This window comes from Falco naumanni, chromosome 3, assembly GCF_017639655.2.
Source record: "Falco naumanni isolate bFalNau1 chromosome 3, bFalNau1.pat, whole genome shotgun sequence".
Taxonomy (NCBI): domain Eukaryota; kingdom Metazoa; phylum Chordata; class Aves; order Falconiformes; family Falconidae; genus Falco; species Falco naumanni.
In genome coordinates, this window is record NC_054056.1 from 89,059,456 (window position 1) to 89,074,478 (window position 15,023).

Sequence of the window (15,023 nt, forward strand, 5' to 3'; positions counted from 1 at the left end):
CTGGTATGTGGTTTCTGGACTGTTTCTGGACTACCAGATAAAAACAGGCAAAATCACTGTTCTTCGTACCTGTAGGAGCCCTTCTTATTATGATTTGCATCCCATGCCAAGTTCAGCTGCAGCTGAGCCTTGGCCTTCCCGACCCCATCCTTACATAGCTGGGCAGCATCCCTGTACTCTTCCCAGGAGCGTCCCTGCTTCCATTGCCTGTGCGTTTCTTTCTTGCCCTTTAGTTTGACCACCACATCTCAACTCTGCCACGCAGGTCTTTTGCCTTCCTTTCCTGATTTCTTACACCTGGAGAATGAGGGCTCTCATGCTCCATGGAAAGCATCCTTAAAGATCTGCCAGCTCTATTCCATTCCCTTGTCCCTGAGGAGAGTTTCCCAGAGGGTCCTATTGACTAACTCCTTGAACAGCTGGAAGTTTGCTTTCCTACTTAAATTTTAATAAAGTATATAAAGAATAAAGAAATCTCACCTTTCACATGTGAGCAACTATGTTGACTTTAATAAAATTTAAGGATTATTTAAAAGGAGAAGGTATTAGTGCTAAAAATCAAAAGCTGGTGTGTTTTCTCTTACTGTCATGAAAACAGTAACCTTCAGAAAACCATTGTGTAAATTCTAAACCAGGTATTTTAATCATTTTAATAAATCTAGGTGGTCCTGAAATGATGAAATTTGATTCTGTTTTGTTCCTTGAAAGAGGGTTGGTATCTGGAAAGACAGTTTTGAAATATGCTTTAAGTGATGTAAAGCATACAGTGCTCCTCTCATGCATGTTCTTTTTTTTCTACAGGTTCCTTAACATTTATTAATTGTGTTAAAATGTAGCGGGGAACCCTTGTACAACATGTTTTCACATATGCAAAAGTTATGGCTCTTATCTTGGTGATATCTGTTGGCCTTTACAAAATTGGTAAAGGTAAGAATAATTTTCATTCACTACTTTTGAAAATGTACCAGATATGAGTTTCATAATCTGTGCAGGAAGATCAGACTACGTAAGGCTGACATATGAAGCATTGTTTATTCTGGAAAAAACTGTCATAGGAAGATCAGAGGAATTTTATGGTTTGTTAAGTAATGGGGTTTAGTTATTCTTCTACCCTTAGTGTGACAAACCAACACATGCCAAGTTCTGTGTTGCTCAGGCTGAATAGCAAACAGCCACTGGAGTAACTAGTGCTAACTAGTTTAGAGCCAGCCTTAGTGTCTCCCACTCGTGCTTGTTAAAGACTAGTGTTGCTACTTGTCCTGTGACAGGACAGCACAGCAGGAATTGCCGGACGTGTCCTTCACATCGTTCCTCACCCTGCCCACGGCAGCAATGCCACAGCAGGGTCCGCGGGGAGAGGGCCGGGGAGGGAGCGCTCGTCCTTTCCTCCACTGGCGACAGGGCATGCTTGTTCCTAGAAACAAGGGAGAAGTCCTGTGAATCACTGTAGTATTGTAAGACATCACAGGACAGATGAGCCACTCAGCAGTAACTGGATGAACTGAATATGCTGAAAAGCTGGAGGGTAGTTAATTCCAGTGCTACAGCTGATATTTGCATATGGCCATAAATTTGATTTTATTACTTTGGGCCTCTGGTACAATGAAGTCTCTTCCAACTCTAGCTCTGCTGCTTAGTTACTAAGGTTTCTTCATTTTCCTTTCCCATTAAAATCCTAAATAGCCGTGGTATCTTTGGTCAGTTGAGATAAAGATGGTTTCCCCTCTTCAGTTTAGAGATCGTCTTTTTCTGCTGCTGAAATCAGTTTAGAAAATCTAATGAGTGTGCTTGCTTTTCCATGTCTGCTGGCCACCTCCTTTCCTTGGCTGCAGTTGTATCAACGCTTACACTGTAAACTACCCCAGCCTTTAAGAGAACTGTCATCACTGGTTTGTTCAAGTGTCAAGAGACCTGAACAAACGAACTCGGTCCTAGGGGTAGGAATGTGAAGATGCAGAGCAAAAGCATTGCTTAAGGGCCTCGGTTACAGGAAGGAATAGTTCCTTTCATATAGCTGCTGCAGTTTTAGAAAAGTGTGAGTCCGTGATGTCACCCCTATAGCAGCTTTGCCCGGTCCCCATGGTCACAGATTTACCCGTGCTTTCAAATCGCCTCCTTCACAGCTCCCTGCCATGCAGCTGCCATTGTGCAGTTTGGCCCAGGGGCCATTCCCTCTGCCCTTGCATCCATATAGCCCACGTGGGTTCCTCGGCGTTGCTTCATGGGGTCAGGCAAGGTAAAGGCAGAAAGGAAACATCATTGTGAGGAACACAAAGGGCTGAGGGCTTTTAGGGGTAGTAAAGATCTTTCTCTGCTTTGTTTAAGCAGAACAGAGCACTTAAATACAAAAAGGGCTGGGAGGAGGAATGATGTAGACTTCTGGAGGAAGCTGTGATTGAGTCAATGCACTCTTTTAAACCCAGCAGCTGTTTTAATGAAAAGTTACAATGTTTTAGCCCTGCTGTATTCTTTCTGATGTGCTCAGATATGCCTCTTGTTTTAAAACACTGTGAATGTATCTGATTATGAATATGAGATACCTTTAATTAAAAAAAACCAACAACTTTTCCTGTTCCTTTTCGATTTTTCTTTTTCTTCCTTCCAACCATTTTTATCTCCACGGTGTGTGTACATCTCATAGCTTCACCATCCTCGGTTCGAACAGTCTCCTGGTAGTTACTGCTCTTCAAAGACTGATTTGCTTTTGTGGTATCTATAAACTCCTTGGTTTAAACCACAGAGTAAAGTTGTTTCATTTTACAACAAAGATGTTACTTTCTCCCCTAATGGAGGTTTCGGCATATTTCTGTCTTCCTTAATACTCAGTCCACTTCCATTTATATTAAACAGTCATTTTCTTCTGCAAACTCACTAAGGCTTTTCTTCCCCTTTCCAGAATCACAGGAAAGGCTCACACAGTTTCACTAACATTTCGTCTATTCTGCAGCATTCTGCAGGCTGTCGTTTCAACTGATTGAGCTAAACTACAAAATAATTTTGAAAGGAGAGATTTTTCATGTCTCCTTTCTTAATTTTGTGTAATGCCTTGGTGGGGCAGAGCATCCCACTGAGAACCATGCCTCCAGGAGTTGCCCCTCCAGTGGCCACTAATTCATCTGGTGAAAATGAAAGCACAGATACAAAGAAGAAATATGAGACAGATTCAGGAACTGAAATTGGGTTTTCTGAGTGCCTCTGCCTGGCTGCCAGGGCATAGCATGACCTCAGTATGGCTCCCTCCTTCCGTAGGCTAGACAGCGATGCCAGGAGACAAGAATGCTGTGAATTCTGGTAGAACTGCAGATCACATCCAAGTAACAAAACACAGGTAAACATCTTCTGCTGTCTCCCTATACAAGTGTAGCTGTCTGAACGTCTGACTGAAACTTTCCTATTTGTCAAGTGAAAATATAAGCTATGCACTTTTAGAAATAGTAACAAAGCCTGAATTAAGTGGATTTTTACTTCCTTTTGGTTATCTGAGACTTCTATGTAATGTCCATTTATGTCATAATTCTTAAAACATAACAGGCAATTGATATCTGCTGTTTCTACAGGAGAAACAGAAAACCTGAGAGCTCCATTCAAGGGGTCTGCAACTAACCCAAAGATGATCACGCTGGCTCTCTACTCTGCCGCCTTCTCCCATGCGGGACGGGACATGCTCAACTATGTCACTGAGCAGATGCAGGATCCCGAGAGGTAAAAGTGTGCTTTTCCTTTAAATTGCTGAAGTGTCCTGGTAGACAGGTGATGTCAGACAAGCCACTCTTATTTGTTTCTGATTGGAAATTAGTCCAACTGTTTTCTCTGCAAAAACCTTTTTTTCAAAAGAAGGAACAAGTATGACAGCTCTTTCTGATTATTGTCCTCACTCACCTGTTGTATCATACTGATAATTCACTTGCCTGCATGTATGTAACACCTTAGACTTTAAACCAGAATTTTTAAAACAGGAGAACAGATCCCTGCTGAAAGGAGGGAAAAGCGTGGGTCCATCTAAAATTCCTCTAAAATTCCCCACTTCTTTTCAGTTAGACAGAACAATTATTTTATTTTTCCAGGACTGGTTTTGCCACCTGTGAAGTAAGACTGTGTCAGGTTTATGGCTGTTTTATCCTGTGATCTTCAGCATTACTGTTTCTGGGCAGAATGTTTAATTTTGCTGAAGATGAAAGGTTGAGTGAAACATTAAAAAATCCATAGTAGCACTGAAATATCATCTCTTCCCCTCTGTAGGAATGTCCTGTGGGAGCTCTGTGCCTCACCTACTCAGCCTGATATAGTCCACCCCGTATTGGGACATACATAGGTTATGGTTAGGAAAAAATGCTATGATCAAGAAATCACCTGTGTGCATTTAAGTCTCATTGTTTAAGCGCTGTCTTAAATTTCTTCATATGAAAGACAGAATATAAAATTACAGATATAAATGTACGAAATTTTCTCTAAAACTTGTGACAGACCCGCAAGCAGCCAACTAAGCTGCTTATGGAACTTTTCCACATGTGGCTGCAAATTATTTCGTAACCCCACAATTATAAAATGATGGATTACAAAAAGTGATGGAGGTATCCATTCACAACGTTTGACTCTGGGAACAATCTTCTGTTTAAATATTCCTTGTTTAAAAAACATAATTTTGCCATTTTCCTTTGCAGGAATATTGCAATTTCAATGTCTGTTGTGACTATTGTTTACTTGTTGACTAATATAGCATACCGTGTAGTGTGGACTTGTCAAGTCTCCTCACAACTGATGCACTGGCTCTGGTAAGTTGAATAAAATAATTAAAACAAAAGTCACTTATGGATGGTACTGCAGAAAAATCGCTGGTAGCATACTTTTTGGTGAAACAGTTGAAATATCTTGATGCTGAAAGTTGTCGCTTTCTTTTAAAATTTGTTTTCATGTAAGAGTACCAGTATATTAGAAGGCATATAAAGAACTGTTGTGGTTTAACCCCAGCTGGTAATTAAGTACCACACAGCTGCTCGCTTACTCCCCCCTCACCCAAACGGATGGGGAGGAGAGTGGGAAAGGAATGTAAAACTGGAGGGTTGAGATAAGAATAATTTAATAATTGAAATAGAAGAAAAATGAAAGAACAGTAATAATGACAACGATGATAATAACAGTTATAATGAAAAGGAGGAGGGGAAGAAAGAAATCCAGAGGGAAAGGAAGAAAGGAACACGAGGTGCACAACGCAACTGCTCACCGCCCGCTGACCCATGCCCAGCAGGTCCCCAGGCAACCCTCTGCCCGCCCCGGCCAGCCCCTCAGGTATATATACCAGGCATGATGTCCCATGGTATGGAATTCCTCTTTGGCTAGTTCGCGTCAGCTGACCTGGCGCTGTCCCCTCCCAGTTCCTTGTGCCACTCCAGCCTTTTCACTAACAAAGCCTAAGGAACTGAAAAGTGTCACACCAAAGCCAAAACACAGCACCCCGCTAGCTCCTAAGAAGATAATTAACTCCATCCCAGCTGAAACCAGGACAAGAATATATCAATAAATCTGCTCTTGTAAAATCCTCTTATATGCTCTGTAAATCCTGCTCCTAACAGTACTTCATTGTAGAAGACACTTTTGCCAGGGCCAGGCAGAGATTGAGCTATGGAAAGTCCTGGTGGTTTAACAGCCAGGGGTTTGTTTGCTATCATTCTAATATAGAGTGTGTGATGTTTAATGCTGCAGGATCACAGCAATATTTTCAACACAAAAATGTGCAGTGAAAAGCTTTTTAAAACCTGATCAATATATTATACGAAAGTACAGTTATAACTCATGGACTACTATAGTCAGTATTTGTCAGAGTACGTTGAAGTCAACACATCTTCTCTCATTGACTTGACCTAGGCTTAGAAATTTTTTAAATCTTTTTTTAGTGTATCTACCATTTTTGTTTTGATACTGATCAGTTTTTCCAAATTCTGATTTCCCAGATCATTATCAGGTGTCATAAGGAAGCATGGGCTGTGACACTATATTTGGGCTGTTGTGTTTTCATGAGAGTTTCTCAGGATTGTCCATATGCTTAATGTAACGGGCCTTGCTATTATTTTCATTTTTGTTACAGGTGTTTGGCAGTGAAACCCTTAGTTGTGCTAACTGGATAATTCCTATAGCAGTGGCCATGTATTGCTGTAGTGGCTTAAACTCATCAATGATTACAGCAGCAAGGTATGAAATATAAGATGTATTTTAAATAATTGAAGAGATCATTTATGATTAATCTGCATTGTGAAAGTGACACAGTAAATTTTTGCCATGTCCAGTTGTTCATTTACAGCGGAAGGACTGTTATGATCTGACGTTTCTTCTCATGAGCACCACCAATTGATAAACTAAAGCCACTTGAGAAGGGAGGAGCGTGTACAACAGAGTAATAAAATCATTAATGCTGCCTTTGTCAGAAACCTACAAAATATTCCTTGGCTCACTCTCTGGTTGAGGTTTTTTATTCTTTTTTTTTTTTTTTTTTAGGCCTTTTTATGTTGGAGCTAGGGAAGGACACCTTCCTGACAGTCTGAGCTTGGTTCATATAAAGTGCCACACACCAGCCCCTGCTCTCGCCTTCGGTGTAAGTGACAGCCCGGCCCCGTGCCTGGCCGGGGCAGCCGAGGATCTGTACCTGGGCAGTCTAACACCCCACCTCTGCCTGGTGTTTCTCCTGGGCTTCTCCTGCACTGCAAAAATCTTCCTCAAATGCCCACAATTTAAAAAACTCATTCAGGGTGGTGGTGGTGTTTGTCTCACGAGGGTTTTTATTCAGTGGAAAGAGAACGGCTTAGTTCACACTCGTGCTCTCTCAATAAGATTAGTGAGGAATAAATGCAATAGTACTACTTAGAAAACAGAGAATGGCTACACGTGTAACAATAGAGACAGGAGTTGTTTAAGTCTTTATGTGACTTTTCAGAGTGTCACTGGAGAAGCACATGGCAGGAACATGTCTCAAACCCTGCTGTAGGCTGATGTTGCAGGATTCTTCTTAGGAGTGAAAAAGCAACTAAAACTAAATTTTCACCATTGGATGCCTATAGCCATATTGATTTCTTCCTGCTGTCACTATACAAATGAATCTTGTGACACAAATTTGAAGAACCATGAGGTATACAATTGGTGCAAATGATTTTACTAATAATCCTTAAATCTAACAGATTATAAAATAAGGGGGAGGATATGCACAAAAAAAGAAGGTGAAATCATTCAGAAGCATTTGACTGCTGTTTATTTTATTTGGTCTCTTCTATTGCCCTGTGTTACACATGGTTTATGAATAGATTATTATACCGGTCCTGTTTGACATCAGGTAATTTACTAAAAGATCTTATCTCAGTATGAACACCTTTCTCAGAGGGATTCTGTTTGCACCAGTAAGATGAGCTATACTGCCTTAATACACCACCATTCACGTTTTTCACAGTGGAATTTTTTTCTGCTCCTCTGTTAAAAGAGACATTAAATTCCTGGTGTTTTAGGTCTTTCCATGCAGGCAGTATAGCATACTTGTATAATACCCAATTTACTCTAATAGTCTCAAAGACAAGTGGGCTGTGAGAGCCTTCAACGGTGAAACTAAATTAAAAGTTTGCTTTGAAACTGAAGCCAACCAGAACAGCAGAGTAAGCAGCTGCCTGAGAAAGCTTCTTGGCAACTTCTCCATAGTGCAGCAGAGTCTGGGGCTCCTCATCTGGCCGCTTTAGGCGGGTTTTCTGCTGGTGCTGAAACATAACAAGTCTGACACCTCTTCAGCCAAATGTGGTGGTCTCATTGCTGTTTAAGGAAGAGATACCAGCATGTTTCATGTAGCATATTTGCAGATTTCTCAGAGTTTTAAGTACATCCCTCTTGCAAGGACTTAATCTCCTAAATCCAGACAAATATATTGGAAACAGGCCATATTATAACTTTACTACCTCTTTATTTTTGCATTAAGAAGCCTTTGTTTTTATTATCTCTAGGGCTTAATAACTTTTCTTTATCTCCTTGTGGAAAATGTTTTCTTCCTCATTCATTACTACTGCTTCAACTACTGGAGCTGTGTGGGTCTGTCTGTTGCAGGACTAATATGTTTGAGATATATGCAGCCACATAGACCACAGCCTCTTAAAGTAAGTAAACAAGAGGAAACAAGCCCTAAAAGCCATCGTATGTATGTGTTTATGTGATACTTAATACCACAACCATAACATTGCCAGTTATGTTATAGACTATTTATCAGCCACAGATATCCTTTCAACATACAAGATAAGAAAAGAAGGAGCAAACCCATCTGAGTTTCCACAAGAACATCTATTCTGGTACTGTTGCTGTGACGTTGAAATTCTATTTACCATTTCTTTTTCCTTTCTTTCAACCTTATAACTATTTTTATTTCAAAATAGATGAGGAATAAATAAATGTCTGGGTTTCTTATTTCATCCTGGAGCAACCCCCTTTTGTATTGTTCACAGCAGACCTCAGCAGAGCTAGTGACGGGGGCTCCAGAGAGCTTCGCACTGCTCAAACTTACATGACTTAACAAATTCAGCAAAATTCCTCCAAAACCCATAAATGCCCAAAATTTTGCTCATGCAAAAGTTGAAAAGCTTGATTAATCAAATATATTTTGATTGCTCCCTCCCACTGCATAGTGGTCATAGACAATAAAATGCAAGTTTATTGACTGACTGTAGAAGAACATCTGGCTATCAGTTAGGACACTGCACACAAAAAAAGCATGGCTAAAACTTTTTTCTAGTTTTAATCCAGTGATTGTCCAAGAAGCAGGGGTGGAAACACACAGCTTCGCCCAGGCACACAGAACCACATGCTGGCTCCCGTTTCACTGCACTCTGTTGGTTCTGTGACCTGCATTTTCATTCTGCAGTGCTGCAGTAAAAATTATGAGAAATCCAAATAAACACTCAATCTAAATATTTAAATATTTCTTCCTTGTGACTCTCTCTTCCTAACCTTCTGCACAATTTTTAGCCACACATTTTTTTTCCATTTAAGTGTAACATCCTGATTACAAAAACCACATGGTTCAAACAAAGGCATAAAATATGCTAAGCACCTATTGCTAGCAAACTTTGCAGTCTCCTAGAGCAGACCAAATCTTCCTGAAGCACGTTCACACTTCATTTCCAAACATTCCCCCCAAATATTTGGAAGATAAAGATTAAATCTTGCCTTATTGGCAGTTTTGCTACTGACTCTACTAAAGCCAGGATTACAATCAGATTATAGATAATGACTGTTTAATCCCTATCAGCATTTGCCAGTTTAGTCAACGTCACAGCTCTGCATGTGCTTTTTCCTTCTCTGAAATGTAGCAGTTGGTTTTCATCAATTTACAGTTTTAATCCTTATAAGAAAAAAGAAATGTTTATACCAGTACCTCTCAGTATTCAAATGTCAGCTCCTGGACTTCTGAAAAAGCTCATTACCATAGCTGGTGACAAATATTTTAGTGAAAAATAAACCCATGAAGGAGTTGTTACAAATTTCCTTATTTGTGGTATATTTGTTAAGTATCCAGGCAAAATGGTTGTAAACCAGTCCGTTAGTTCTGTAGCATCAACATGGTAATTGAAAATCTAGTTGAGTTAGTTCCCAATCAAAATAGCAATTAAAAATCTGCAATTGAAGTTAGAGGAAAACTACCCATTACTGCTTAGTTTTAAAGCACTGCTTTTGAAGATTGATCTCTTATTAATTGGAAAGGAGTTGAGCTTGTGCAGGCCTGAAAACAACAAAATGATGAGATACTCAGGTGTGTGCCAAATCAGAGACTCCCAGCAGCATACACAGAAGCTAGCAAATTGTACTGACTGTAGGAAGTCAAAAGGTTCAGTACATAGCAGTCATGCAGTCAATAGCTGTATTTTTATTATCGACATGTCTAACTTTAATCTGCAAAACATCTGTACATTATTTACTGCATCTTTTAATAAATGTAGGAATATTTTTTGTCTCCACAGGTTAACCTCTTCTTCCCTATATACTGTTTATGCTCCCTTTTCCTAGTGATAGTTTCTCTCTACAGCAACACAATCAATTCCCTTTTATCGTTGGTATTACCCTTTCAGGCATCCCTGCACATTATTTGGGAGTCTGTCTTCCAGTTGAAAAATTACCTAAACATCTACAGCGGCCCTCTGGTAAGCAATGTCATCTTGTCCTAGTCAGTCTCCTAAATCCTTGAATGCTTGGTCAGAAGAAAGGAAGAAAAATTTTTCCTAGAATTCTTTTTCTTTATGGAGTCTTGATATGCTTTTGTAAATGGCATATCTGAGATCATCTGCTTCGCTACATGGTCCTGAAAACAAAACCACACATACCTGTACAAAACAGTCCGGTATGTGGATATGATGCTAGTTTGGTGTTATCCCACATTCATTACCCTTCTGCAGAAAAGTTATTTTCAACAAATTATGCCACTGTAACTGAAGTGTTTTCACTTTCCAGCAGAACAACCTGTTGTGGAGCACTGTAAGGGACTGAGTTGCGTTCCAGCTAGCATATATTCAGGGAAAACATGTTTTCATAGTGTCCATTGCCTGCCTAGTAGTATCAAAGGTGTGACCCCATGAATCACACTGATTTTTTTCTACAGTGGAAATTATTTAAGGAACTCACAAGGAGAAATTAAACCCTGCTGTCTACAAAATCCCTTGAGCCCCTGCCCAACCCTTTGGCCTCGACAGTTCCTGCTGGCAAGGTAACCTTCAGGTCTCCTGAGCACGCAGAGAGCCTCCAGCACTGGCTGCCTGGTCCTCATGTCACACAGGTGGCTGTTGCACGATACCCAGCACAGGCATGTGTGGACAAGTGCACAGACTGGACAAGTGCCCCTGTCAGTGGGTGCCATGAAAGAAAAGGGAAGAATGGGGATAGTTCTCTTGAAGTTTTTCAGTGTGGCACGTGGGAATGTGCAATTAGCCCTAATTCTTAGTCTCCCAAAATGAAAGACACAATAACTGCCATTAAAAAAAAGCCATCAGCCTTGCAACCTGGACCATAAAAACAGTCACTCCAGCTCTAATATGGTTTGTTGATATGTAGCACCATTTGTTATCCTTGTCGGCAAGTTGTAATTCCTTTCTGTAGTTGTATTTCAATATAACATACATTGTTTCTAATTTGCGTTTCATCATTCCTATTCAATTAGCCCCAATAAAGGTAATTTAATCTTATACAAATCCCTGTAGTTTCTAGCATTATTGTCTTTTTATTGATGTCTTCCCAGAAAAAAGAGAAATGGAATAGGCAATCATTGCTACTTAAACCTTTCTTTATTCCCTCCCCACATTTTAAAGAAGTCATTTACAGGATTGTAATTTTGTGCATCACCAATACAGTGTTTGCTGATAGGGCTCCTGTGAAACCTACTATTTGCATTTCAATGCCATCTGCTGTGGCAGTTTCCTTTCAGTGGGATTTTCTTTTGATGCAAAGTATAAACAATAAAAACACACTACATTAAGTTAAAGACGAAGATATTAGAGATGCATGTTTTGCTTTTGGGAAGCCACTGCTTTTGAGCACTAAAATCCTTTAAGTACCACAATCACAAAACACAAAGAGGAAAGAAGACCTATGGCATACTTTAGTTTGCCCAGCTCAGAACATCCCCATGTCCTCTTCACACACACAACACATGCCTCTGTTACAGTATAGCACCACTCTGATCCTGCTCTACAGTTGTGTGGAAATACTGCATTTTGGCCTCATCTCTTGCCAAGCAGTGGTTAACAACAGCGGCACAGTCCCAGACTGTATCAGGGCACAAAATAAGTACAAACCCTACAAGTCAGTATCAAACCAAACGTGACAGTCTTTGCCTCCACAGAGCTCAAAGTCATGCTTGGTGCTGAGCTACATGTCCCACCAAGACAGCACTATACCATCATCCAAAGTTTTCCTTGCAGAACCAAAGTTCCTAAGTGATTTGAAATACCTGAGGTGACACCTCAGGTGATACCAGCTGGCAGGTGCTATGGGGAGTGTAATAAGGGCTGCAGACTAAGGCCATTTGCATCAAGAATTTGGAGCTGAGAAACTTCTTTCTTTGTTTGTTTGTTGTTTTTTTTTCCCCAAAATCTCTTTTTGCATGAATCTGTTCACTTTCTGGGTATGATGCACAAGCCTTCATTTTCTTTCTTTCTGGACAGTAGGAAAGTAGTAGTCAGGTGCAAGGTTATGGATGTGATTAATGTTATTGAAATTCTCTATGGACATAGAAATCCCAGAAATTTTAATGTCTGATGTTTTTTCATTTCTTACAAATGATACATGTAAGTCTATTGTCAAATATCTAAAGCAACTCATAGACGCTGAAGTGTTTTAAATAAACATCTGATCCATAGCAAATACTGTAGTTGTGTGGTTTTAAAGCATTAAAGTGGTACTATGAATGAAATTTGCCTGCCTTACATCTTGCAAGCTGGTTTGTCATGAGAGCAATAAATGTCTAACTCTTACTTGTGTTCTCTGTAGCACAACAGAAGAAGCATTTGTGGAAGGAAAAATTTCTAGTTACTCCAGATGGGACACTTTCTCACTACAGTTATGAGAAATTCTTTACCCAAACTCTTTCTTCTCGTAAGAATAAATACTTTTTTCTTTACATTATTCACAGATGCTCAATTATGCAGTCAAACAATAAACAGCTTTACTTTTTCAGAGACAGTCTTGGCATGCAGGCAAAGTATCTCATCATTACATAAAATATCAGGAGGCGGCTGTTCGACGTCCAGTTTGTCAGCTGGCATCTCTGTGGTAGAAGGGACTGCGGTACGGATAACACTGGAACCCACTGGAAGCTGTAGGCCGTGGAAAAGTGCAGGCTGTGCTGCGATGCATAATGGGAGCCTGGCAGGCTCAAGGGCAAGAGACCCTGGAGAACAGCCCACATGCAGAACTGGGAAGGGTCTTTCAGGGGCAAAAGCTGGGGCAATACAGTACTTGGGAATAGTACTAGCTCTTCTTTAGGAATCAGGAAAATACAGGATTCTTGCTTTATATGAGGAATCATAGTTCTTTGAATAAAAACAGAAGAGAATTGGTATGGTATTCCATTTCTGTGTCAGCAAAGGAAAAGAGAAGTTGGTGTTGACAGAGGAAAGACTATCAGCTATAGAAAGTCTGCAGATGCCAGGGCTTTGCACCAGCCTGAAGAACCCTAAGGGCTGTTTTGTGCTCCCTGGCTACAGAGGTGAGAAAATGCCTTCACACATTAGGTAGGACGAGGATAATGAAGTGTGAAACAACCTGAGAGATGCAGGACCTGACACTAGGCCAGGTCACAGCTCTGTTACAGGACAAAGTGCCTTTGGCACGAGTATGACTTGAAACTGAAGACAATTCCTAAATATCTTTTCCTGAAATTTAGTTTCATTGCGTAACAGGGACTTCAGAAGTAGTATTGCACAATCTTTCAAGCTGCAGTACTGGATCTTTCAAGTCCCTGTTCTCTAGCTGATAAGCAATCAGGTTTTGCAAATCTTCCCATTTTTTTTTTCTGCAGGATTGTTTTTTGACTTATGTGGAGCAGCAGCCAAGCAACTCTGTGAAGTGCAAGTGGCTCAAAAGCTCTAAAAATTAAAAAAAAAAAAAAAAGGCAGGCAAATGAGGAAAATAAGCTGCAGATCTAAACAAGATGCCACAGAGTAAGGGGAGAATAACTTCTCTGTCTTGTACATCAAAGGCCTGGATTATAACCACAAGAAATTAGAAGCACTTGTTTAGGAATACACATTGAATGCAATTGATGTCACTGAAAAACATGAAAGACAAACTGGCTACTAAAATGTCTGGTTATTAGCTACCTAGAAAGGTCAGTATTAGTGTCAAAGGAAGGGAGTGGAATTTGGTTTACATGACCAACGTTTTGAAACAGGAGAGGTCAACATTAAAGCACATGACTGTGAGTCAATCCTCTTCTAACAGGAAGAATAAATGAGAATGAACTGGTTTATGCTACAATTTGATAAAAGGTGCGGTAGAAATTAGTAGGTATTTAAAAAGCTGGTCACCCAAAATCTGGTGTCTGTCAAGTGATGGAACTGAATACACTTCAGCATACAAACAGAAGAAAGATTAATTCAGCAATATATTTACATAGTACAGAAATGTTCATTTCACAGAGCCAAAACCAACTGAGCCACACCTGCTGGAGGGAGGGCAAAGACAGTTTAAACTAGGAAAAAAAACAACTGCTTGGGGCTGTTTAAGAGCATTCTACCTACATGCAGAAACCAGGAAAAAAGGAACATGCGGTGGTTTAAAACTGTAATAAATCCTTCCTCTTTAGAGAGGAAGTCAAACGAGTCATTTAGAAATAGAAGAAAGGCAAATTTGATGGTAATGACCGTAAGTTCAAGGACAAGATGCTGAACAAGACATCTGACGCACTTAGATGTGCTTCTACAACAGCACAAAAGAAGAATTTCAGAACGTGGTTACAATGACACAGTATGTGCTCAGGTCAAAATACGCTCGTTACAATGATACTACCTTATTTCTGCCTAGCCGTTGTTCTTGCCCGTTCCACGCCATCACATAAGGAAACCTGCAAATTTAATTCACCTTTCTCTCGCTAATATAGGTCCTGCCTGTCCCAGCGTGTGTGTGGTCATGGAAGCAGAATTTAAAATTTCCAGTGAGGTTACATTTGACTCCACAAGAGGGAGAACTCCTCTGCTTGATGCTCTCGGGAAAGAAAGCGAGCCCGTGGTTCTGAGACCTTCTGGGAGCAGCAGGCTCAGAGCCATGGGACTGTTCCCACCCTCCTGAGGACAGGCTGCGCTCCGGGGAAGTGTCAGCTACATATTCTGAATAATGCTGTACAACAGCCTGCTGCAGATTCAAATGAAGATGAGGTTAAAGTTCAGACATTCCTCTTTCCTTGTAGGAGTGCCTTAGTGTCTGCAGCAGAAGACAATTTTTTCTCATCCTGGCAGTTTCCTATATATAACAGCATATATAAATACCTAATTCAAAAGAATGACAAACAACCTTTTCAAAAC

At 40.3% G+C, this 15,023-nt stretch overlaps 1 protein-coding gene across 1 annotated transcript; it reads left to right on the forward strand.

The window, feature by feature from the left end:
* The first annotated feature begins 728 nt into the window (after positions 1–728).
* On the forward strand, positions 729–10,181 carry LOC121085703 (Y+L amino acid transporter 2-like). The gene is given in 6 exon segments (XM_040588642.1): positions 729–927; positions 3,558–3,702; positions 4,662–4,729; positions 4,732–4,772; positions 6,083–6,186; positions 6,490–10,181. Coding segments are annotated over 6 exon segments (774 nt in total). The 5' UTR covers positions 729–878; the 3' UTR covers positions 6,857–10,181.
* Positions 10,182–15,023: the final 4,842 nt, after the last annotated feature.